At 42.6% G+C, this 26,720-nt stretch overlaps 1 protein-coding gene across 1 annotated transcript in view; it reads left to right on the top strand.

Annotated features, from left to right (window-relative positions):
* LOC135215287 (glycosyltransferase-like domain-containing protein 1) overlaps positions 1–26,720 on the top strand; it is a 296,564-nt gene that overhangs the window by 53,335 nt on the left and 216,509 nt on the right. Inside the window, exon 5 of the mRNA XM_064249831.1 lies at positions 24,292–24,416. Within this exon, the coding sequence (XP_064105901.1) occupies positions 24,292–24,416 (125 nt within the window). The remainder of the gene's footprint in view (positions 1–24,291; positions 24,417–26,720) is intronic.

The raw sequence follows: 26,720 nt of genomic DNA, 5'->3' as shown, positions 1-26,720 counted from the left end.
CGCAATAATCCTTTATATCATCGTAATACGAACTTTACGTTATTTATCTTATATCGGCGTGAAACCAACAGTAAAATGTGTTCTTTCAAGCACAGTAGTTTTGATTAAAACTATTTTATCCCAATTTTATCTACAGTTGTGTGTGATGGCAGACATTTACTGCAGTTTTATCCTTGTTGCCGATGTACAATAATAGTCATTAGCAGCTTGAACAGTTTTCTCAGCTTCAGTTATAAATAGGTTTAAATTTAACGGTATATTTCCCGATTGATCTTTAATCTATATTGATCTCTGATCTATAGCGAATAAAGTTATTACATTAAGATATCTCAGTTCTATTCTATACATAACGCCATTTATAACAAATACGGTAATGTTGCACTGTAGTACGATGATCGAAATACAAGCCAAACAGATGTTATCCAGTTCGGTTGTACTTAGAAAAAAAAAAAAAAAAGTCGTTTCTCGTTCGGTTGTTCATGGCTGTACACGTTCACGCAACGAGTATAACGTTAAAACCATACTTTCATCATTCTCTTTTGCTGTTATTGAACTTAAGTAACTAGAAGATGGATAAAGTTAGGCCATTGTAATTTGATCTCTCATAAAATCGAACTATCGTAAGACTAATGATCGTAACCTGAACACTACAGCTACCTGTACACTGTATAAACTTTATTATATCTTTACATACTCTAGACACCCACATGTACTGTACAGTAAATTCTATAGTACTATACTGCATAAATATAATTTTACTTATTGCGCCGTTGTGGGATTACGGCGCCTTTGACTGGTCTAGAGTTTCGAAAGAAGGTGTGCGGTGGCCGTAGGCTTTAAAATCGCTCGGCGTCGAAAATCGCTTGGCGTCGGTGGCCAGGAACGGAACCCCTGCCGCTAACCGAGGGCCGCCTGTACTTACATCCACCGGAGATATGGATCTTGAGGACAGATTGATGTGCTGAGTAACATGGTCTTGCTTCTATGATGATTACAAGTAAGCACAATGCCTGTGCCTCAAGTTTGTCAACGGACCTACCAACATACAACTTAGATGGTTTCTTCCAATTCATGTGCGATAATGCAGATGCAACGATTTGTGGTCACCAGCTGGTAACCCAGACAGTATAACTAGAACGATCTACTACAGACTTACCAAAACCAATAGTAGTTGGGAAGTTTGGAAAGATACTCATAATGACTTACAAGAAGCCAACCAAAATAGGATTTAAGCTTTATTATCCTTGACCCTCTAAAGGATGCCAATATTAGTCATCCCAGTCAACACTTGGCATTGTTTCTAGACTACTGGTGGATGTGGAACTTTTCAGTTCGATACCTGTCCATCATGGAGTGGGTTCAAGCAAACAGTTGTGAGAAGTGCAAACTATGAGAAAACAAGGATGGAAACCCTTCCATTTATCCATCTTGATCTGTCAAATCCAAGTACGTACGTACAATATATACAGCCTTGTCTTTTGCTAAAAGGCAATGTGAGTTGCATGGTATCAAGACATTCGACCAGCCATAAACATAAAAGCAGCAGAGATTGTTGCTGCAGCTACGGATCTACCAGATGCAGTAGTTTGCTTAGGTGATTTCCATCTCTGTGGGAAACTATAAATACTACCGAAACAGTGATACACATGATGACTGGACTTTTATATGCTCGAGCTGTCAGAGCTCACATATTGTCCTCAGCTGTTCAGTCAGAAAGAAAAAATGAATTCAATACTTGAACAGCTTCTGGATGGAATTATGCCTGTGCCACTGGTAGTCTTGGTGATGCTTCAATCCAAATCTTTGTGACTGCTCTGGCCAATATCATAGATGAAGAAAAACAGAAAAGCCCTACTGGAAATTATGGATCAGCTACCGGGAACAAGTATCCATTCTGAAGATGTTTCTGTATGCCAAACATACAGGTGAAATTGGAAGTTGCACTTGCAATGCATCAGGAGAATGATACCCTACTTTCATACTGATGGGCACCCTGCTTGGGCACCTTGCTTATGCCAAGTCTGCCAGACTATATCTTTAACAAATGAAGTCACTAGCATCAAAGATGTCTGAAACTAAATACAAACAGTTTACCGAGGGTGGCTACTTAACGGTAAAAAAACAAAAAAAAAATGTTGCCTATAAGAGTGGAAACTTCACAGATCAAACTATTAAACAAAACCTCTTGGAATGTTTAAATCCTCAGAGGGTGTGACTCGTGGACGTGAAATTACTGAAAGTACTGTAACAAAGTGGATCTATGTATTTCCCCACTGCATTCCTCTCTGTGAAGTAATTGAACCGTACAAATATCCATACATCATCTAAACAACACAAGGACCTACAGCAAAGTTCTCAGGTTCAAGACCATAAAGACCTAGACCTAGTAACCTTTCTACAATGGTTGAATGTCTATTCTCCTTTCACATACTCTAACCAGACATCACTAGTTGCTATAGCCACAGGCCTAGTGGCAGATGCATCTGTTAACAGTGACACCTCATGAAATAGGTGATGCTGCGGCTACCTCAATGGATGGTACAGTGTTCTCTGATGTAAAGCTGAAGCACAGTGATCGAGCCATAACCATAAGAGGTACTACAAATACAGTCAAGGTCCATGAGCAATCTGTCGTTGTTAATCCCACATTGTTATTCAAGAGAATAACCTGTTATCAAGAGCAGTTCTGATATGGATGGCAATTTTTTTTATTGCTACAACTGGATTAACACTTGTGAGGTCAGAATCAATTGTTGTGATTGGTTGTTGTGATTGGTACTGACACTGATTTGCTGGTTATTCTTGTATCACAAGTGACTCCTGGAATGAGTCTGTACATGTGTGGTCACAGCCCACCCATCATATATGATATCCAAGTCATACAGAATGCCATTGTTGGTACTTGCTCAAAAGGAAAGTCTTGATATGTTTGATGTGTTCAAAAGTTCTCAGAGCTCTAATAATAACAATTTGTTCTGACACTTAATACAAACCCTCAGTCCTTTACATAAGGAATTACTATTCAGTGCAGCTGGACCGGTCATAAGATTTACAAACAAGGTAGTTCGGCAGTAACTGCTTGTCCGATGGTCGAGAGTCCCGCCCAACTGGAGGTAAACATACCGCTTTGCTTTCGACCGCCGTTGGGTGTAGACGTGTGTTCGCCTCTTTGCCGGCCTCTGTCGTGAGATCGTTGATGTTTACAACACTGAGCCACTTACTTCCACACTGTTTCTTTGTATATTACTTAGTTTGTGTGCACTTGTAAGCACTTTGTGGATTTGCATCACTGGAATCATGCAAGCCCACAAAGTAGAGAAGCCCCCTCACCCCTCATCCAACCGGAGAGTGTGCCCTGGAGTGGAAGGATGTAAGTGCGGGGCATTCAGGTTCAACGATGCGGTGGACCCTCATTTATTATGTGCGCGGTGCCGAGGGCGTGAATGCTCTCGGGCCGTACCATGTGATTTTTGTATCTCCTGGTCGGAGGAGCAGTGGGAGCTCTATGAGAAGAGGAGGAAACCACGTAAAGATGCCAAGGTGTCATCGGAAAGCTCTTCCTCAGCACCTCTGGTGACAGATACGTCGTCTTCCTTCCTCCCTCCTAGCCACCTCCGTAGCGCCTCAGTGGCATGGTTGGTATGGTGTTTGCTACCCACCTCAGTGGTTGCGGGTTCGATTCTCGGCCATTCCATTGAGGAGTGTGAGATGTGTATTTCTGGTGATAGAAGTTCACTCTCGACATGGTTCAAAAGTCACATAAAGGCGTTGGTCCTGTTGCTGAATAATCACTGGTTCCATGCAACGTAAAAACACTATACAAACAAACAATCCTAGCCAGCTCCCTCGTATGGCTCTCTGCCCTACGGGGGACGTGTCCCATTCAGCCTCTTCGTTCGATCTGTCAAGCACAGAGGAAGGAGCGCGACATCCTGACCTGGAGTTGTACTCGAGGTCTTCGGTCTGTTCAGGGTGGGATTTTTCCCCCTCTGAGCGAACGGGGAACCCCCCCCCCCCCCCCAATTAACCCAACTGTTGCTTCCCCAGGTGTGTGTGCCTCCGCAGGTGGAGACCTTCAGCAGGTGTGGCACTCGCTAAGCCTTCTGGGCACTCCCAGTATCCAGGGGCTATTACAACATCTGGCTGTGGCCCCAGTGACTCACAGGGTGGTGGCAATGACTACCACAACTCTCTCAACACCAGAGTATGCCACACCGCTGCACCTGGTGTACATGCAGCATGTGGCATCTGTAACCCCTTCAGCCACTGCACAAGCCCCGCTGACTTATGTGCCGTGGAAGGATATGGTTCCTCTGCCGCTTGGGTTTGCTGTCCTCGCCCCTGACTTTGAGTGCCCGAAGAGCTCCCCGCTTGACCGCCCACCAGTTCCTGTGGCTGTTCCTGTTGTCTCTGTTTCTGCCCGTGTTAGTGCTGCTCCTTCCGCAGGTTCCTCCGGAAAGGTGCAGTTTGGCTGTGTTGCTACCACAACTGCCCCAGCTCCATCCTGGATGGAGGACCTGTCAGTTGTCCTGAGGAAGTTGACGAAGAAGTCCAGGAAGAAGAGCCCTTCAACTTCCAAGGCCCCTCAGCCGAGGAAGAAGAATGTGCCCCCCCCCCAAGAATCCTCAATCAGAGACTTCTAAGGGTCTGTCCCACTAGCAGGTGGGTCTTCTGCTGGTCCTCCTGTTCCTTCGGGAACAGGGCCCGTCTCTCCTTCCCCAGGAAGAAGAAGACGGGGACCATAGGGGTACCGGCTACTGCTAGAAGTGTTCGTGAACTATCGGTGATAAGATTAGTGTGAAAAATAGTATAGGAAAAACGTCTTCTAAGTTAGTTTATCAAGTGTAAAACTATAAATCAGAACAAGATGGCAGTAAGTTCCAACTGCGGGAAAAGGTGGCGTAATTTGGCGTGTCTAGCAGATTCGCAATATGATGAGGTAGCAGGAAGGGAACTGGCATTTCTCATCTATGAAATCAGCAACAGTCCTAACCAAAAAGATACAAAAGCATTCATAGATATATTAGAAGGATATAATCCTTCACTGACCATCGCTTCCACTGGGACCAGACGGCTCGCACGACTGGTAGCAGCTCTCCTGACACACGAGACCAAAGCTGTCGTCCTCGGTCCAGGGCTTCTCTACATAGAGACCGCTGGTCCAGACCTGCAGCTTGATCGCCACCGTGGGTTGGCGATAACCTGCAGTCCTCCCAGCCCACCGGCTCCGCTGGTAGGCAGGGTAGGAGCATCAGGTCTACCTCACCTGTCCCTTCAACCTCCTCGGGCTACACCGGGAGGAGCGAGGCGAGCAGGGGTGACCTCGAGGAGTGCACTCCTCACAGTCCTGCCACAAGAGCCTATGATCTGGCTCGGTCCTTGGACCTAGCAGGTACATGCAAGTAGTTGGAGGAGATCACGAGGGGTCTGGCGAGGTTCTTCCTCCTGAAGGAAGAGTGCCTCGAGATGTGATCGGTCTGGATGGATCTGACGGTTCATCGCCTCAGGACGCGATCACCCCCGAGATACAGAGGTCCTTCGCAGAGGTCATTGCACTGATTCATCAGCACAACAACCTCCGGGAAGGATCAGTAGTTGCTCCCTCCGAACCTCCATCAAGGTTGGAGTCGTTCTGAGTACCCAAAAAGGAACCCAGAGCGACGGTGGGTTTACCCCAGTCCACCTTGGCCGACGGTGTGCTGGACCAGGTGAACGCTCTCGTCTCCAGACAGGAAAGTTCGTTTAGGTCCAGCAGGTCGGACAAGCTGCTTCCCCCTCCTCTGCCTCGCCAGTGGCGTTTCTACATGCCATCAGTGGACCTGTTGCCAACCAAGCAGGTTGACCCAAAGATAGCTAGGCTAACTCTGGGGGTGCCTCTCCATCACCTGCTGGCTGAGAACCTCTGGTTCTCACAGAAGAGGCATCAGCCCTGGAAGCGACTGCCATGGCAGCCTTCCAGGTCGTCTCCTGGCTGGATCTGTGGTCCCTCACAGTATCCAGAGTCGCAGCCTCCTTGGGAGCTATTGTTCCCGAGGAAGACTCTGCGTTTGGGAGAGACTGCCAGCCTGGAGGTAGGGCCATCTCCTACCTCGCCCACCAGACAGCCAACCTGGTCCTGAGGCGACGGGACTAAGTCCTGGCTCCGGTAACCAGAGCGGCGAGCGGCCGGTCGAGAGGTGACACTGGGTTTACTGAACAGACCGTTGCTGGGTTCCTCCTTTCTCTTCCCCAGAGATGGTGGACGCTGCGGTGGAGAAGCGGAGAACTGAGGAAAGTGACCGCCTGGTACACTAAACAGTCTCAAAGACATCTGGGAAGTCTTAAGCAACTGCGGCCAAGCCTCGGCGCTTGACTAGTTCTTCGTCCGCTACCAAGACGCTAACACCATTGAGGTCGCGAGGAAAGACCTAGCCTTCGTCTTTCGCTTCGAGGAGTGAACGTCAGCCCTCCTCCCAAGCCTCCTACTCCCGTGGGAGACCTGCTAAGCGGAAGCCGAAGAGAGGGAAACGCTAGGGATGGCGTTCCCCATCACCTGCTGTCGGAAGTGGGGCGTTGCCAGGCGAGTCATTGGGCAACTTGGCAGCGCTATGGAGCTGAGACCTGGGTAGTGGATGTCCTTCGGGAGGGATACCTACTACCCTTCGAGTCGCGGCCACCCCTCACTTCTCACCCGGTCCACCTTCAGGTTCTGCCAGGGATGTAGCACTACAAGAAGATGTCAAGACCACGCTGAGCAAACGAGCTGTGGAGATCGTGCGAGGTCAGTCGCTGGGTTTCTACACTGACACTTCCTAGTGGAGAAATCTTTGGGGGGCTGGAGACCGGTGATAGATCCCTCTCCCTTGAACCGATTTGTTCGCCAGACCCGGTTCACGATGGAAACAGCACGCTCAGTGCTCGATTCCATCAGGGAGAACAATTTCATGCTTTCGGTGGACCTGAAGGTTGCGTATTTCCAAATACCCATCCATCAGTCCTCCAGGAAGTACCTCCGCTTTATCCTCGACAGGACTGTGTACCAATTCAGGGCACTTTGTTTCGGTCTCTCAACCGCCCCACAGGTGTTCGCGCAAGTGTTCACTCTGGGGGGCCCATTCAGTCGGGATATGCCTGATTAGGTATCTCGACGATTGGCTGGTCCTGGCGAGCACCCGCTCACAGTTGCTACAGGACAGAGATCGACTCCTCGACTTATGCTACGATCTGGCGATCGTGGTGAATGTCAAGAAGTCAGATCTCGAGCCCAAGCAGAGGATAAAGTACCTGGGCATGCTGATCGATATGGTAGCAGCACAAGTCTTCCTCGCAGACTTGTGGATCAGCAGGTTCAGAGAGGCAGCCAGACGGTTCCTGTCTCGACAAGGAACAGTCAGCTCAGCAGCGGCAAGTCATGATCGGTCACCTGTTGTCACTGCGGTCTCTTCAGTGGAGACTAAATGAGTGCTGGTCACAGGCATGGGATCCACAATCCTTCCTGGTTTCTCTCACGGAGGAAGTAAGGGATGACCTGGCCTGGTGGCTAGACAACAGGAACCTCTTAATAGGAGTGGCCCTGCGCATTCCCTCTCCGGAGATGCTGCTGTTCTCAGACGCATTGACCGAGGGTTGGGGCGCACACCTAGAAGAGTTGCTGGTTGCAGGAGTGTGGAACCATCACAACAGGCCCCTTCACATCAGCTTCCTGGAACTCAAGGCTGTGTTCCTTGCACTCCAAGAGTTCCGGGAACGACTGATGGGACAGTCAGTGGTGTTGATGAGCGACAACACAATGGTAGCGGCATACGTCAACGAACGGGGGCCTAGTGTCCCTCCCGTTGCACCAGTTGGCATTGCAGGTGCACAAGTGGGCCATGGCTCTCTTGGTAGAGCTGTCAGCCAGATACATTCCAGGCAAGAGGAATGTAGTGGCAGACAAGCTCAGCCACCAGAATCAGGTGACTGGGACCGAATGGTCTCGACACCCAGATGTGGCAGAAAGGCTCTTCGACCTATAGGGGCGTCCAGTAGTGGATCTGTTTGCCACCCAGCACATCAGAAAACTTCAGGTTTTCTTCTCTGTTGTACCGACCCATGAGCAGCTGCAGAGGACATGTTCCAACACCCGTGGGACAACCTCGTAATGTACGCCTTTCCCCTGTTCTGCCTGATTCGCAAGGTAATCAGCAGAGTGTTGACCACCAGCAACCTTCAGATGATTCTGGTGGCTGAGGCTATTTGGTATCCGGACCTGCTGGCTCTTCTCTTGGAGGCACCATGAGAGATTCCCCCATGGCACAACATGCTGTGCCAACCGCACATAGAACGGTACCACCAGGCAGTACATTCCCTGTGTCTTCACAGCTGGCAGTTATCCACCATCTCTTGCGAGCAAGAGGCTTTTCTCGCTGAGCAGCAACAGAGATGGCTGGTTGCCTCAGACAGTCCTCTGCAGCAGTGTACCAGGGAAAGTGGTCCGTCTTCTGTGGTTGGTGTCGTAGACAGGGTCTCTGACCCAGTCTTCAGCAAGTAGCGAATTTCCTCGTCTTTCTTCGCCGAGAGAAGCTCCTCTCTGTCTCTGCAGTTCAAGGCTACAGAGCTGCCTTGGCCCTAGTCCTTAAATTGCGAGGAGTCGATATTTCCACCTCCATGGAAATATCACTCCTAATGAGGAGCTTCAAGAGTTCTTGCCCACCCAGGGAACTCAGACTCCCGGGGTGGATGTGACTCCTGTCCTTAGGAGCTTGACTCACAGACCCTACGAGCCGCTCCGAGAGTCGTCAGACAGAGATTTGACTCTCAAGACTGTCTTTCTGCTGGCCCTGGCATCGACAAAAAGAGTAGAACTCCACGGTCTTTCCTTCAATGTTAAACACTCGAGGGGATTGGGATTAGTTATGCTCGATTTTGTCCCGGATTTCATAGCAAAGACTCAGAACCCTTCAGTCCCTGACGCAAGGTTCGAGTCCTTCATGATCCCCTCCCTGGAAGACTTCACCAATAATGATGCAGATGAGATGCTGCTTTGTCCTGTGAGGGTGCTACGACGCTATCGGAAGAAAACTCGACACCTCAGGTCTGAGTGTTGATGCCTCTTCGTTAGCACCGGGGTTACCAAGAAAGAAGTGTCCAAGAACACTGTTTCTTTCTGGCTTCGTGAGGTAATCCGAAAGGCGTAAGACTCAGACAGGAATGCAGACACCAGTACCCTTCGTTCGAGAGCCAACGAAATCAGAGGCATTGGTCCAACCCTTGCATTCTGCAAGAACTTGTCCGTGGCACAGGTACTGAAGGCAGGGGTTTGGGCCAACCAGACCACCTTCACCTCCTTCTACCTTCAGGATATTGCCCACAGGTCCTTGGACACATTTTCCTTGGGACCCTTGGTGGCTGCTCAGCAAGTTGTGTAGCTTACCCAGCTCCTTTACCAGACAAGTAGCATCTCATACTTATGAGACTGCATGAATGGAGAGTGAATGAGAGTGTGACTGGCTTCTCTTCCTCCTCTTTTTCTTCCCTCTCCCTGCGGGCAGAGGGTAGCAGTCGTCACCATGCCGGACAGGATGATGATGCAGGTAAGCTATGTAACCTAGCTCCATTCTACCCCTTTCATTAGGGATAGAAGCGTTTATCCGTCCCTTCCCTAACAAGGGGGGAAGCGGACACCAGTGAGAGACAAACCCTATACTTTATTGTTGGCTCTTACTTAGGACCTAGTTTTTGCTTGCTATTCATAAGAGGTACGCTTGCCTCCCTCTTATGAATTGGTTCAGAGGTCTGACCACTGATCTTGCAGTGCGCACACTGATCAGTTGGGCAGAGGCTAGGTTTCCCCCCTCTGCTCTTTGACCAGGGAGGAAACCCAGGTTGGGCAAACACCAGTCCATTCACAAGACTCAGATTCCACCACCAATAAGTGAGTCTTCCTTATGTAAAGGACCAAGGGTTTGTATTATGTGTCAGAACAAATCACAATTTTTGGAAGTAAATTGTATTTTTCCTAACTATACAAACCTCAGGTCCTTTACATATAGTCCCACCTCATGCCACCCCTCACTCTGTTCCTGGGCCTAAAGCAATGTGATATGTTTTTCTCCAGTCCAGCAGGACTCCCGACCATCGGACAAGCAGTTACTGCCGAACTACCTTGTTTGTAAATCTTACGACCTGTCCAAAAATTGAGATATTTCCATGGCCAGAGGGCAGTTCCTTCTAATACTCTATGGTGCCAGGAGAGTTGATACCCTAGACAAATAATGCTTCACATGCTCCATTGGCAGATCCTCCCTGATGTCATCATTCAAATTAGAATCACTAACCCTGACCAGTGCAGTAACAAGACAGCACTCATTTAGAGCATATCTGACAGTTCAGCAGTGAAAAGGGAACCTGTTAAATCCCAAGGAATGGGGTTGGCAACACCAAGACGACATGATGGTGCCAGTTGGAACAGATAAACCAGTGGCACCAGAATGTCTACTCAAATGTATGGTATGCAGGTGCAAAGATCATTGTGGAAAGGGTTGTGGATGCAGGAAACTTGGATTACACTGCACATCAATGTGCAGCAAGTCAGGGTTAAACATGTACAAACATTGCAGATGTCTCAAGTGAAGATATTTAACTTGATTCTGAAACATGCTATGAACATTCAAGAATCCTAACCCTACTTTTGTTGGTTACATTTGTTAAAGGTTGTATTGGAAGATTTTTATTTGTTTATTAATACACCAATAAAATGTACATTTAATGTTTTGAAGTTGAAATTCTATCCATGTTTTAGTAATATTTAGAGATCTTGAGGGTATGTTATGGGATTTCTGACTTACTTTCTACATGGATTTTCTTTGGCTTTTGATATGTTAAAGTACGTTAATTTCTAAATTATGGTGAAAAAATAAGTTTCATAACATTTTTTTTTTCCAATATTATGGCTAATGCTCTTGGACTACTGGGCACACGAAGCGAAGCACAGTATCCACAGCTGACTACTGCTATCTGCAATTAGTATGCACATATATGCAGATTGATCGCAACTTGAGTTAGTGGATCGAGGTGGTGTACTGATGGTATCTAGCAACTCAATTCCATAGCACTGTTTTACTTTTATGTTTTCACAGAATGACCATTGTATAAAAAATTACACAACTATCAAATAATACAGGACTTGAACTTGGAAAAAAAATAAAGTAAGTATTAGGACATGACTGACTCTTGAAAGAACCATGGAATGTGGTACTTTACCTCGTACAGGAGATGAAGTCGTCTTCCTCTTGGACGCCAGCAGGAGAGGGAAATGACTAAGACACCACAAAAATTCACTTGAGGCCAGCAACAGCCATGTTCTAAGAGGGGTAGCTTTGGAGAGCGAGACATACAGACTTTTCCGGAGTTGGACTGTGTTCCTTGAATGTCTAAAAGTCTCAGAGGCATCTGGGATGCTGTAAGGTCCCTTTATAACAGTCAGAGTTTATGTTCAGATGTCTCGACAGGTTGTGTAAGTTGTCTGACCACGTGTCCCGTACAAGGTCTTCAAGGCTCAAGGTCAATGCTACTCGTCCCTTAAACATGGCGGTTACCTCATGTTCTTTGCCTTGTTGCTCTGTCTGGCACTGTTTTTTTCCTTTGAACAGGAATTAACTTTCCCCTCGGCCAGCCACCTGCAAACCAAGGCCTCTCAGTCAAACGAGCAAGTGCAGATTAACTTAGTTAATCTTCAAAAGGAGTGATGAGTGATTGGTAGGGGCAAATTTCACCTGCATCATACTTTATTAATGGCAGATGAGATGGCGTAAGAAGAGGGCTCCCTTGTTGCACCTCCCCAACCTAGACGATATTCACACCCAAAAACGAAAATGAGTTGGAATGACTGCAATGATAATCTTATAACTTAAAAGAAAATGTGACAACCTCTGTGATACTTTATATAAAAAAATTACATCAACTTTGTTGATTACTTTATTTGCAGAAATTATCTTGCTGCTAGAAAATCATAACTGATTTTAAATTAGAATGATAGTAGCATACAATGAATATCATTTTAAACAGTTACTTAATTTGTAACTAAATAAACCTTAAACTGCAAGGTTATTAAGGTTAGCTTAATGTTATCATGCACTGTGATGTAATACTACTCTACATTACAAGGTTATGGTATTAGTTAGCCTTGAAGAGGCTGTAGAAATGTTTGTGGTTTTGTTAGGTGAGTCTACGATTTATTATGAGCGATAGCTCTGTTCCCTGAGGGCATCTCCTACAAGAGTGCCAAACATAAACTAAATAGTATACCATTCATACAGTACTTGAATCATTTTGAGCCAGATGCTCATATGTTAATCAAAAGAAGGGAGTACAGTGGCCCCCCCCTCATATTCGCATTCTCAGGATTCACGGATTCGCAGATTTCTATCTGGACCAATATCTACCTATTATTTGAAGAAAATTTGCCTTTTTGCAGGGTTTTCTGATGAAAAGAATCACTAATTAGTGTAATTTTATGTCAGTTTTATGACTAAATACTTTGTTATGATACAAAAACGATTTACTAATTTTCAAATATTAATATTGATTTATACTGTATTAGTAAGTTTAATAAGATTAAATATCACATAATAAAAATAATAATTCTCTCTCTCTCTCTCTCTCTTCTCTCTCTCTCTCTCTTACAGAGATGTATGTTTTTTGTATGATAAATAAATGATTCACTATTTTCAAATATTAGCATTAATGTATACAGCAAAAATATCAGTTCATTAAAGAAAATACCATAGTGAATTAGTAAGATTTTAGTTTATAAATTTAAAAAATTATGTAAGAATGAAGGAAATCCCAGTCTTCTCTCTAACTCCAGGTACTAAAGCTGTCAAATATATCAAGTAATGCGACAGGAGGGGAGGAGGTGTTGTTTTGTTGCCACTAAGTGCTCATGTAACCTCTCTCTCTCTCTCTTTCCTCTCTCTCTCTCTGTTTTGCTACACAAGATGTGTATGTCATAGTGGCAACTCTCTCCCTCTGTTTTGCTGGAAGCATTAGAAGTGTATGTGCATAAATTAAAAATTCTGAGAGAACAGAGAGATAAACTCTCTCTCTCTCTCTCTCTCTCTCTCTCTCTCTCTCTCTCTCTCTCTCTCTCTCTCCTGAGATGAAAGAATATACACATTGGCAACCGCGTGGTTGCTAGATAACTCGTAGAGCTCAAGGTCGTATTTGTTTAGGGTAATTTTCCCCATCAGAATAAATGATGGGCTTAGCTCTTTCTCAGTGCATACTATAATTATGAAATAAACAATAGAAAGGAATTTCCTTATGAGTGACTGATCGTGTTTTTATAAATTATTACTATGTTAAAGGGGTTGTATTTATTAATGCTTTTCTTACAAGACCCATGTAGGCTGAGGTTACCTTGCATTAATAAAAATGGATCTTTCAGTTAGAGGAACTAATGAAAGAAAATAAAGTACAGTAGTGCCTTAATATACGAAATTAATCCATTCCAAAGCGGCCTTTGTAACCTGATTTTTTCATATCTCTAACTACGTTTTACATGCAAATTGCCTAATTCGTTCCAAGCCATACAAAAACACCACAGTAAATTTTATAATAAAGCTAAATTGATCAATAAACATTGAAATATAACAATTTGGACCATTGAATACCTAACATAACCTTTATTATAGTACGTACCTGTAAATAAAGTGTATTATTGTACATGGCACAAGAAATACTGTACGTACATGTACGTACATATGTAGTAAAATGTGGAACCTTATTTTTTGAGTGAGGCAATCTCTAAAAGTGGCGACAGAGGAGGAGGACAAATAACAGAAAACATGAACACTTAACTTTACAAAACATATTAAAAAATGGCAGAAAACATTAATGCTAAACTTTACGAAACACATTAACAGATGGCAGAAAACATTAACACTTCTTGATTATATCCACCTTCATTCGCCATAGAAAGCATCCTCTTCTTTTCTTGAACTTCAGCAACATTCTTGGGACCCATGGCTAATAACATATGTAATTAAGTTCACACACAACATGATAAAGTAACTTACAGTACAACGAAAGCGAAATCACTAACATGAATTTATGTTAACAAATGAATTATATGTGAACGAACGAATTCCAGTGTTTAAAATAACACTGCTGCAAAAAAAGGTCCAGGAATGCCTTTACATAGAGGCATGATGTGACAGATGCTGACCAATAGGAGAGCAGGATCTTACGGCGGTGACTAGCATCAGGAACCAATTGGAGAGCAGGAGGATGGTGGCGAGTCTACTGAGTTGGCGGCGCACGAGTTTTAAAATTGTTCTCGGCGGTCCAAGAGAATCTTGGACTTTACCATTACACTTTCACAACCTGAATTATTTTCATATACAGAAGCAAAAAAATCTTCATCTTTGCTTTCGTAACTTGGATTGTTTGTAATAAGGACTTTCGTATGTCGAGGTTCCACTGTATGTCTATTAACACCTAACATGAGCGAGAGAAAGAGAAATATCCAGCGATACCGAAATTCTGGCAGGATATGAAGCCCACTTCAGTATGTGCCTAACTAAAATGTGCTATTTTGGGTGTGAAATTTCCCGAAGAAGGAAATTTTTTTTAGGGAAATATGGGCTCTATATCCTTTTTAACTCCAAACTTCTCTTGGCACTTTAGTAGCTCGCCTAGTATTAAAAAAGCATGTGAGCTGTCATGCAGTAGCTATCAAAAGCTTTTGTATTAAGTCTAACTCTCTCTATGCTTTTAAATTACAGGCAGTCCCCAGTTACCGGTGATCCGGTTTTATGGGGCTTGTCTAGTGCCATAAAATCGGTAATTCATGGTGCCATAATGGGGTGAGTTCCGGTTATCGGCGCCATAAGGTTTTCGCTTATTGGCACACCCCCAGGAATGGAACCCTCACCGATAACCAGGGACTGCTTGTAATTTGGCATGCACGTGGCCTAGAATATTCCTATCTAACTCTAACTCTAGCAGTCACAATATTTGGTTAAACCTAATGTAAAATAGTACAGTGGACCCCCGTACTCGCGTTTTCCGAATTCGCAGACTCACACATTCACAGATTTCTCTCGGGAACGTTTCTCTACATTATTCGTGGAAAATTTGCATATTCGCGGTATTTTTCTATGAGAAATATCCACAAATTCCTGGTTTTTTTTATCAATTTCATCATAAAATACACTTTTTGAAATAAAAATTTTATACTTAGTATAAAAAATTTTACTTGGTTTTTCTTGAGTTTTAACCCTTAAACACCGAGCCGCTGTTTACCAAGTGTCTCTCGTATGCCGGCAGCGTTCAGGAGTTAGCGCCGAAGTGAAAAAAAGTTTTTTTCAAAAAAAACACAGCACGCTTAGTTTTTAAGATTAAGAGTTCATTTTTTACTCCTTTTTTTGTCATTGCCTGAAGTTTAGTATGCAACCATCAGAAATGAAAAAATATTATCATATATAAATATTGGAATATATAACAGCATGAAAAAAATTTCACATATAATTGTATACAAATCGAGCTGTGAGCAAAACGGTTAAAGCTAATGAGTTAATTTTTTTTCGTTGTATTGTACACTAAATTGCGATGATTTTGGTATATAAAAAACTGTAAAACAATCAAAGCAACACAGAAAAAATATTATCACAAAATGATGCATAAATTCGTAACATGCAGACGTAAAAAAAAAAAGTTTTTTTTCAAAAATTCACCATAAATCGAAATATTGTGCTAGAGACTTCCCGTTTATTGCAAAATGAAGGTAATTGATTAAATATTACTAGACTGTAAGTGTTTTAGCTTACAATTGCAGTTTTCAACCATTCCGGTCGAGTTAAAGTTGACGAAGGTAGAATTTGTTCTATTTATCGCAATTTATATGAAAATATTTCAAAATTGATGGAAGGTACAACCATGGGTTGTTTGTTGTTGTATTCTACATAAAATTGTGCACATTTTCATATATAAAACTTTATGTAACGGCTAATACAAAATGGTGCAAACATTACGACAAACTGACGAAAGAATTTCTGAGATTTTCGGCAGTTACAGCGCGCGGACGTAAGGAAAAGGTTTTTTTTTTTAAATTCACCATAAATCGAAATATTGTGCTAGAGACTTCCAATTTGTTGCAAAATAAAGGTAAATGATTGAATATTACTAGAATGTATGAGGTTTAGCTTACAATTGTATTTTTTTACCATTTCGGTCGAGTCAAAGTTGATCAAAGGTTGAAATTTTGGCACTTATCGCGATTTATATGAAAATATTCAAAACTGATCAAAGTTACAACCACGGGTTTTTTTTTTTTTTTTTTATTCTTCATGAAATTGTGGACATTTTCATACATAAAACTTTATGTAACGGCTAATATAAAACGGTGCAAAAATTACAACAAAGTGACGAAAGAATTTCTTAGATGTGTAGCTGATGCTTTTTAGTGCGAGAAGAAAGAAATTCGCGCATGCGCGCCTGGGTAACACTTGTAAACAAAACAACAGCTTGATCCGTGAGTTCCCAATGTTCCTCAAGGCACGTGATTTCAAATTTTTCGCAAACTAGGCCTATAACTATTTTTCCACAAATATTTATAAAACTTTTTGTAGTCGACGTATCGAACGTCAATTAAGCACCCGACAGACAATTTTAGTCGACGTATAATACGTCCAATAGGTGTTTAAGGGTTAACTAACAAAATAGGCTGTTTTCAGCATTTTTATAGGGGTTCCAACTATTTGCGGTTTCTAACTACATATTCAAGGGGGGGTTGGTCTGGTACGCATCTCCCGCGAATACGGAGGGAACACTGTACACCTAAAAAACTTAACATTTTACTTACTGCAGAAACTGAATCACTTATGTCATAAAAGGAGGTTTTTTGCTAGACTTTCTGATCCGTCTCAACTCTCGTAACCAGCTTTAGCAATGCCATTCAGCTGATAAGTAGTTGTTTGCAATGGGGTGGTAGGGAGTCCAACTGCAAGATCTGGCTAGAGGTCGCCACTAATATGATTCCTACTAGGATTTACAAAGCTGATTCTAGAAAATTATGCAACTCTTGGATTTATTAACAGTCATATGAGCATTATGGCTGAGGGCCTTTTTCAAAATGGGTAATACAGTGGAACCTCTACATACAAAAGTTCCTACGTATGAAAAATCCAGGTTACGAAAGCAAAGACGAAGATTTTTTTTCTTCTGTGTACGAAAATAATTCAGGTTGCGAAAGGGTAAAGTCCAAGATTCGCCCGGGCCTCCAAGAACAATTTTAAAACTTGCGCGCCACCAACTCAGTAGACTCGCCACCATCCTCCCGCTCTCCTATTGGTCAGCATCTATCCCATCATGCCTCTATGTAAAGGCGTTCCTTGACCATTTTTTGCAGCAGTGTTATTGAATTCGTTCTTTTACATATATTTCATTTTTTTACATAAATGTGTGTTAGTGTTTTCGCTTTTGTGGTACTGTAAGTTACTTTATCTTGTTGTGTGTGAACTTAATTACGTACATTATTAGCCATGGGTCCCAAGAATGTTGCTGAAGTTCATGGAAAGAAGAGGATGCTCTCTATGGAGACAAAGATGGAGATAATCAAAAAGTGTTAATGTTTTCTGCCATTTGTTAATGTGTTTCGTAAAGTTTAGTGTTAATGTTTTCTGCCATTTTTTAATGCGTTTCATAAAGTTAAGTGTTCATGTTTTCTGCCATTTGTCCTCCTCCTCTATCGTCACTTTCGGACATTGCCTCACTCGAAAGGTAAGGTTCCACATTTTATTTCATACGTACGTCCATGTACGTACAGTATTTCTTGTACCCTGTACACTAATACACTTTATTTACAGGTACAGTCATGGTTATGATAGGTATTGAATGGTCCAAATTGTTGTATTTCATTGTTTATTGGTCAATTTAGCTTTATTATAAAATTTACTGTGGTGTTATTGTAGGGCTTGGAACAAATTAGGCATTTTACATGTAAAACGCAGTTCTAGATACAAAAAAATCAGGTTACGAAGGCCGCTTTGGAACAGATTAATTTCGTAACCTGAGGCACTACTGTAGTTAAGTAATCACTAAGATTTAACAAAAAGAACTATTTTACATGCACTGTTATATCAGAAGTATAATAATTACTCACTGGTGTTTAAGGGAGAAAAGAGGTCCCATAAGTTGACTTAGGAATTAACATTATAAAGATATGATCTTGAAGTAGACATAAAGGTGACTCACTATTCCGGGGCACAGGGAGCAATGAAGTACAGTAGAAGGGATCCATCTGGGCACACAAAATGAAATACAGTATCCACAGCTGACTACTGCAATCTGCAGTTAAAATGCACTTGGTTATGCAGATTGAATACAACACAAGTTAGTGGATCGGGGGGCTGCACTGATGGTACCCAGCAACTCTATTCCACAGCACTGAATTCACTGTACATTATCACAGAATGACTGCTTGCTTATGGCATGAAAAAGTACATGAATATCAAATAATAGAAGACTCGCACTTGGAAAAGAAAAGCAATAAAGTTGATGTATAAGGATGTGACTTTACCTCCTACAGGAGATGAAGCCATCTTCCTCTTGAGTATCAGCAGTGGAGGGAAATGACCAAGACACCATAAAGATTCACTTGAGGCTAACAACAGCCATGTTTTAAGAGGGTAGCAAAAATTATTCTTTTATTCTCACTAATTTTACGTTAATGGCAGATGAGATGGTGTAAGAAGAGGGTTCCTTCATTTTAATATTTTTATATGTGTAACTTACCCAGTAGTTACTTAGCTAAGTTTCTACTCAACGGCAGTTTGAATTTTGAAATTAGAGTAGCAATTCTTTTGTTTTCCAGGGTAGGGAAATGTTCTGGACTGTCTCACTTGCTACAAGAAGGTTGAGGACTCAATAAAGGCTCTCTCCGCCTTTTGCTGGGCAGTAGAAGAAACTGATCCTTAAAAGAAGACCTCTTCAGGGGGTGCAATTTGTCTGGAAAATCCTATAGGTGCCTCTTGCTCGGTGAGGAGTCTCCCAAGTTAGAGGAAAGCTGGCTCACTTCCAAAGACACTTTCAATGGCCGTTGTGGCGGGATCACAAGCTAAAAACAAGCAGACAAGACCCCCCTCATAAATTTAACCAATCTGGCTGCCAAACTCACCCTCAGCCACACTTTCCTTTTCACGCTACAGAAAAAATGCAGGACAATTGACTTACCTACACACAGAACAAAAACACAACTACATGTACTCACCCCAACTCCAGATACTCAGGGTTATGCTGTGCTGTCCACTGGACGAGGTCGCTGAGACACCAACAACCGCCGCACACCAGCAAACAACTAACAACAAAGAACTATAACCACACAACTCAACAACAACCAAGAGCCACAACCACACAACACAACTCAACAACCAAGGACCACAACTCAACAACACAATAAACAAACAAGGACTACAACCACAGCAACAACCAAGGACTACAGCCACAACAACAACACCACCAAGAAACCACAACAGCTCACCAACAACCTCACTCCACAACACCAAACCAACAACCCCACAAGCCCACACCCAACCACTCACAACATCATCAAACCACAACAACTCCCTAACAATAGCAACAACCCTCAACCATAACAACTGACAACTCAACAGATGCTTACAAGCTCAACAACCTCCCAACACACAAGCACAACAACCTTCAAACATGCAGCACAAATAACTCAAACAACTCCCTGCAAACACAACACAACTGACCAACAATACTGCCAAGACCGCTGCCCAAATGTCTGTCCTTCATGATTTCTCATTACAGACTCCTCTTCAGAACTCTGATCACAACAACTAACGCCAACCGCACCAGCAGACAACCCAGAACTCACCAACAGCCAATTTAATCGCTAACCATCCATCCACCAATTACGCCCTCTCTCTCTCTCTCTCTCTGACGTTGTCAAATGGAACTCCCATAACTCCTCCATATTTCCTCCCCATTACATTTTACTATCTCCTTACACTCGCAAGACCCACACTAAATAGCCTTCTACAACACCCACGGATGCTCAGGTGCAGGTCCCCTGGATCTTGTTTGAGGGCCTTCATACACACACTCAGTTACACTGCTATCCATTTCTCCTAGACAACTTCCAGTCAGACTCCCATTACCATCTCCCTCACTACTATCCTCCCAAATCCCGCTCACTCCTTCATCTATATCTTCCAGTTCTTCTCCTAATATTTCTCGCAACTCTGCCACCAAATCACTTACCTCATTACACTCCTGCCAAACTCCTGAAGAGACTCATTCATACTGCCAACCGTGTCCTTACCACTTGATTCCCTTGCTGCTGAAATCTCACTGAACTTTGACAATTCAAACCCACACACACTATAAGTATCATTCCTTCGCTCATAGTCATCCGTATTACATGCCTCATCCACCAGTTTTATCCTAATACTAACCCCTCTATCATACAGTTCATGATTCTCCCTTCCATTTCCTTTTCTTACCTTCTTCCACTTTCCTCCATACTCAACCAACACCAACTGCCAGTCTTCCAGATCCATTTGCTCACTGACACCCGACTTACACTTATTCACCCTCAACCACTCACACTTCGCATTCTCCCGAACATATTATGGTACTTCCCTCCACTTATGGAGCTGGTTATGGTGTGCCCTAACCTCATCCACACCCCCATCTACTCGCAACTTCCCCAACACATAACTAAATCCACTCAATCCCACTTCCAAAATCTCAAAAAGCCCTTCAAATATCTCCCTCACCTTATCCACATTCATTCTTCCCATCCCAACCACCTCTTTCAACACTTTATTTCCAATCTTAAACCTTTCACTGGCTTTCTTCCACAAATCCCGATCACTCTGCAATGTGGGATTATATACCCACTCTGCACGTCCTACATACATATCCCAATCATTGTCGCCTTTACTCATCATTTGGAAAATCTGACATTGTTCTAACAGTCCTTTCAGCCAAACCATTCGCACTGGGCATATACAGAGTGGAATATACATGGACAATACCCCTTTTCTTCAACATTTCTTCAAATTCCCACCCCACAAACTCAGGCCCATTATCACTTAACATTTTTGCCAGCTTACACACACACATAGGCAACATTACTTGCCCCATCACCCGCGCAAGTTTCACTCCTCTTATCTTTGATGGGAACCACATAGGCAAATTTACTCATATGATCCACCATCACAATCATTCCCACATGTCCCCTCACATTCTTTGGCAACGAAACACAATCAATCACAAGCATTTCAAAGAGCTCTTTCATCTGCAGTTGCAACACAGCTGGACTCGCATGCGTACACTGGTACTTTCCCCTCTGACAGTCTTCACATGTAACAGCTGCATCCACGCAAATCTTATTAAACCCAGGCACATACAGTCTCTCTCTCATGCACTCCTACAACTTATTTTTACCCATATGCCCAAACCGATCATGCACCAACAAACACATACTCACTGCTGACTCAACATAAAACACCAGCACATACACTTCCCTGTCATACACCCCTTCCTGATGCAGAAAGTACACTGTTTTTACAAACTATAAACTGTTTAGCAACCCTCTTATATATATCCAACTCGCACTGCCAATCTTCCACACGCACTCCCCCCAAAATACACTGCCGCATCATACTTATCTCCAAGCACTTATCTTGCATTTCCTCAATCTCCTCCTCACTCAACAAATCATTCTCACTTCTAGCAATATCAATCGCCCCCACTAAGTTTGCTACAAATTCACTAGCATCCTGAATCCTAGCTATTGTGCTACCCCCCTTGCTAAGAATCCCATGCTTACATCATGCTTCCTCAAAAAATCTATCCCTATCAGAAAGCAAGTTGGCATATCATTTTCTCCCATGATTATGAAGTTATGTACTACTTCCAGATCTCCTAACCTAACCTTTAACTGCACCTCTTCCCACACTAAAACACTTCCTTCTCCCAACCTTTGTATTCTCACACTTGTACACCACCTTTTCACTTCCCAATCGCATCTTTCCAGTTCACTCACCGTTGACCCACTCATTCACTTCCCAATCACATCTGTCCAGTTCACTCACCACTGACCCACTCATTCACTTCCCAATCACATCTGTCCAGTTCACTCACCACTGACCCACTCATTCACTTCCCAGTCACATCTGTCCAGTTCACTCACCACTGACCCACTCACCAAGGAAGCTTGTGCCCCTGTATCAACCAAACCACACTCCACAACACTAAACCAACAACCCACAAGCCCACCCAACCACTCAACAAACAACAATAACTCAACTATAACAATTCACAACTCAACAGAAACTCAAAAGCTCAACACCCTCCCAACACACAAGCACAACAACCTTTAAACACAGCACAAATAACTCAAACAACTCCCTGAAAACACAAAACAACTGACCAACAATACTGCCAAGACTGCTGCCCAATTCTGTCCTTCACGATTTCTCATTACAGACTCCTCAGAACTCTGATCACAACAACTAACCCCAACCTCACCAGCAGACAACCCAGAACTCACCAACAGCCAATTCAATCGCTTACCATCCATCCACCAATTACGTCCCCCCCCCCCCCCCCCCCCCCCCCACCTCTCTCTCTCTCTCTCTCTCTCTCTCTCTCTCTCGCTCTCTCTCTCTCTCTTCTCTCTCTCTCTCTCTCTCAAGGACGTTGTCAAATGGAACTACCATAACTCCTCCATACTGTCTCCTGACTCAACTTGGAATACACAAATATATCCATAAGCAGTCGCATGGATGCCCCTAATTTGGCCGCTGTAATAACTACAACATTCAATGTCTTTTCAAGCTTACTTTCAAGGCTTGGGAACTGATTGGGTTCAAAAGTGTGGGAACAAGGAAAAGGTGTGTGGTCTTGGAGAATGAACTGATACAGGCAGTCCCTGGTTAATGGGGAGGGGGGGGGTTCCATTCTCAGCGGGGTGCTGATAACCGAAAACCACTATTCACAGAAACTGCCATTTATGGCGCTTATGGCTCTTAAGTTTCAGTTAATGTCACTTCTGTTAGGTATGTTATGGCACCATAACTATTATTGGCACCTTATGGTGCTGATAACCAAAACTTGTCCTGTTATGGTGCCATAAATCCTAAATCACTGATTTTATGAAGTGCCTGAAAACCGGATCGCAATTAACCGAGTCTACCGATAACTGGGAACTGCCTGTACAGATGTAATAATATTAAGTATAGGGGAAGGCACAGGAATATACTTACTATTCTTGCAATAAAAGTTAGAGCCTGACTAAATGCTTCAAAACCACCTTCCTCTTCTGGTCCCCCTCTAATTTTGCCAAATGGGAAGCTAAAGTCTTCCATTTCTGCTCAGTCCAATCTCTACATATGTCACAGGTCAGATAAATGCCACAAACCTGCCCTCTGCAACTTGTGCAAAAGGTGTGTGAATCATAAGACATTTTAATCATCTGGGTATTCCAGCCTTGGTTACAATATCAGAAACTAGAAAAGCTAGAGTCAGACATAAATCTAGCTAAACAGTCACAGTTCACAATAATCATCCAAAAAAATGAATAACTAATGCTAATGCTGAGGCAAAGAAAATAAAAATCCAAATAACCAGCAGCTTAGTCAACACTAGGTGTGGACCTAACAAGTGTCACAAGCAAATTGAGCTTTTGGCTGAGTTGTTCCTCTGTCTTCCTCCGAAAGTGGGCAGGGACTTCTCACCCACTAATTTCAAAACTCTAAGCCAAGTAATTACTGGATAAGTACTACAGTATATATAGAATTTTATTTTATCATAAAAATGTCATTTTACTCTTAAATTTATACTATATTCAGAAACTGTACATACATTGGACCCCTGTATTCGCGGATTCACACATTTGCAGATTTCTCTCGGGAATGTTTCCCCGCATTATTCGTGGAAAATTCGTATATAGCAGTATTTTTCTATGAGAAATATCCACAAATTCCTGGTTTTTTATCAACATCAAAAAATGAACTTTTTGTGATAAAACTATTAAAACACCAAGTATAAAAATTTCTTGTGGATTTTTCTTGAGTTTTAACTAACAAAATAGCCTGTTTTCAGCCTTTTTATAGGAGTTCCAACTATTCACAGGGGGTCTAATACGCATCCCCCGCGAATACGGGGGACCACTGTCTTGTATTTTTATGTGTATGTAATTCACTATTTTGGCTGTTTAGCTACACTATACCTGAAAGCTAAGTTTTAAACTTATGTTTTGCAAAGTACGAGTAGTTAAGTAAAATTTTTAATTCACAGATGACTCCGTTATTGGAAGTGAAGATGCTGCATTATTCACGTTACCGAGCAGAAAATGGCACTGGCGAGCGAGAACTGCAGCCCTCTATTTTTTCCAAAAAATACCTGTAACTCATGATTTTCAGGTAAACTTGAAATTGTAGGTAATTTGGATATTTTGATTCTTCTAGTTGGTGTTTGAGGCTCTGACGCAATTTGTCTTGAGGTCGCAATCAAAGTTTAAATGATTTTATTTGCATGTTGTTTTTGTGGTGAAGAGCAGGAGACTTATATACTACTGCACTACTCTATTTCAGTTACTACAAGAAAGCATATTAATTGTCTTCACTTTTGAGTTCTAAGTACTGTGTTGAAAAACCAGCAAGTTAAATAACTACAGTCGAGCAAGTAGACCTTTAGAATCTAGAAGTGAATTACGTAAAGGTCAGATTAGTTAACTATTAAGTTGCTAACATATACAGCATCATTTGGAATTCAAAGGTTTGTAAAACATGGCAAAAGGAAGATATAACATGAAGTCAAGAGGTTCTTAAGAGCAACACTCAAAGTAATGTATAGAAAATGATCAGAGAGCAGTGACTGTGTAATAAAGTTGAATTGAATGTAAGTTGATAGCAATAAGACCTGTGTCACTGGTGAAACAAATCCTTTGATTCCACTCAAGGAGAACTGAATGTACAGCCTTTAGGTATGAGAATAGTGTTACATATGAGTACAGGTGATTCACAAATGTGAAGGAACTCTAAATAGTATTGAATTTTTTATTAAACAAAATTGATTATTCTCCAAACCCATCTTTTACATTAACCCACTTTGTGGTACAGGAAGGCCCCATTTATTGGTGGACTCTGTTAATGGCGGTCCGGTTTACCTGGCGCTTGTCAAGAGTTCCAGTTATTGGGGCCAAAAGGTGCCGATGATAAAGTTATGCCCCCATAACAAACCTAACAGAGGTGCCATTAACAGATTATTGGCGTTATAAATTACCATGTTTCAGTTAATGGTGGTTCTCGCTTATCAGCATCCCAGAGAGAGAATGGAATCCCTGCCTGTACAGGCAGTCCCGGTTATCTGCAAACTCGGTTAATGGCGATCCGGTTTTATGGCACTTTTCTAGCGCCATAAAATCAGTGATTTGTGGCATCATAAGGGGCCAAGGTTTGGTTATTGGTGCCATAAGGTGCCGATAGGTGCTGATAATAGTTATGGCACCAAGACATACCTGACAGAGGCACCGTTAACCGAAACTTGGTGCCATGAGTGGCTTAAATCACCAAGTTTTGGTGAATGGCGATTTTTGCTTATCAGCACCCTGCCGACCACTGGGGACTGCCTGTATTTGATAATCCCAGACACTCCATTACCAAGTGTAAAGAAGAATTGCTGCTGACTCACTGGGACCATTGGATGTTTTCCCTCATGGACTGTAGATTCATGTCACTAGAATTACTGTACCACTGACAAAAAGTGAGGGGGTCACAGTTAGTGCTTTATGTACTTAATAAGATGCGATGCATACATATAAGTACAGTGGACCCCCGTATTCGCGTTCTCCAGATTCGCGGACTCACACATTCGCAGATTTCTCTCGGGAACGTTTCCCCGCATTATTCGCGGAAAATTCGCGCATTTGCGGTATTTTTCTATGATAAATATCCACAAATTCCTGTTTTTTTATGAATTTCATCATAAAATGCACTTTTTGTGATAAAACTATTAAAAAACCAAGTATGAAAATTTTTAGTGGGTTTTTCTTGAGTTTTAACTAACAAAATAGGCTGTTTTTAGCATATTTATAGGGGTTCCAAACATTCGCGGGTTCTAACTATTCAAGGGGGGGTCTGGTACGTATCCCTCGCGAATACGGGGCGACCACTGTATACATATGTAGGCTATCATATAGGCAGGGCTCACATATTCACTCTACAGAACAAAAAACACAATCATGTACATAACTTTACTGTATCAAACTTACTGAAAATCTTACCCTAATACACAGGCTTTTAGGTAATAACCTGCTATTTTGTTTTGTTTTCATTTTCTTGCATAGGTAAAACCATACTCATTGAGTCTTAAATATTTGTTAGTGCTTAGTGTTGAGGGTTTTAAGTCAAAGTACTCATTAAAGCACTGTTGCTATTGGATATATCCATTGGAGGCTGAGATGGAGGGGTGTCATAAATTCTCTTCTGCTATACCAAAGCTGCTTTTGTTTTCTCTTGTAAATTGTATTATAATTATATGTAATAAGATTTTTCCTGGTGTCCTAGTTACTTGCTTTATCCAAGAGGTTTTTTTTTTTTTTTTTTTTTTTTTTTTTTTTTTTTTTTTTTTTTTTTTTTTTTTGCCTACTCTAGCTGTATATTTTGATAGCATTAACTGCTTACATGTAAACACAAATATTCCTGTCTGAAAATTGGGTCAGATGC

Source organism: Macrobrachium nipponense, chromosome 5, assembly GCF_015104395.2.
Source record: "Macrobrachium nipponense isolate FS-2020 chromosome 5, ASM1510439v2, whole genome shotgun sequence".
In the NCBI taxonomy this organism is placed as follows: Eukaryota; Metazoa; Arthropoda; class Malacostraca; order Decapoda; family Palaemonidae; genus Macrobrachium; species Macrobrachium nipponense.
The sequence above is the reverse complement of the archived record's forward strand: the minus strand, read 5'-3'. Positions and strand labels throughout refer to the sequence as shown.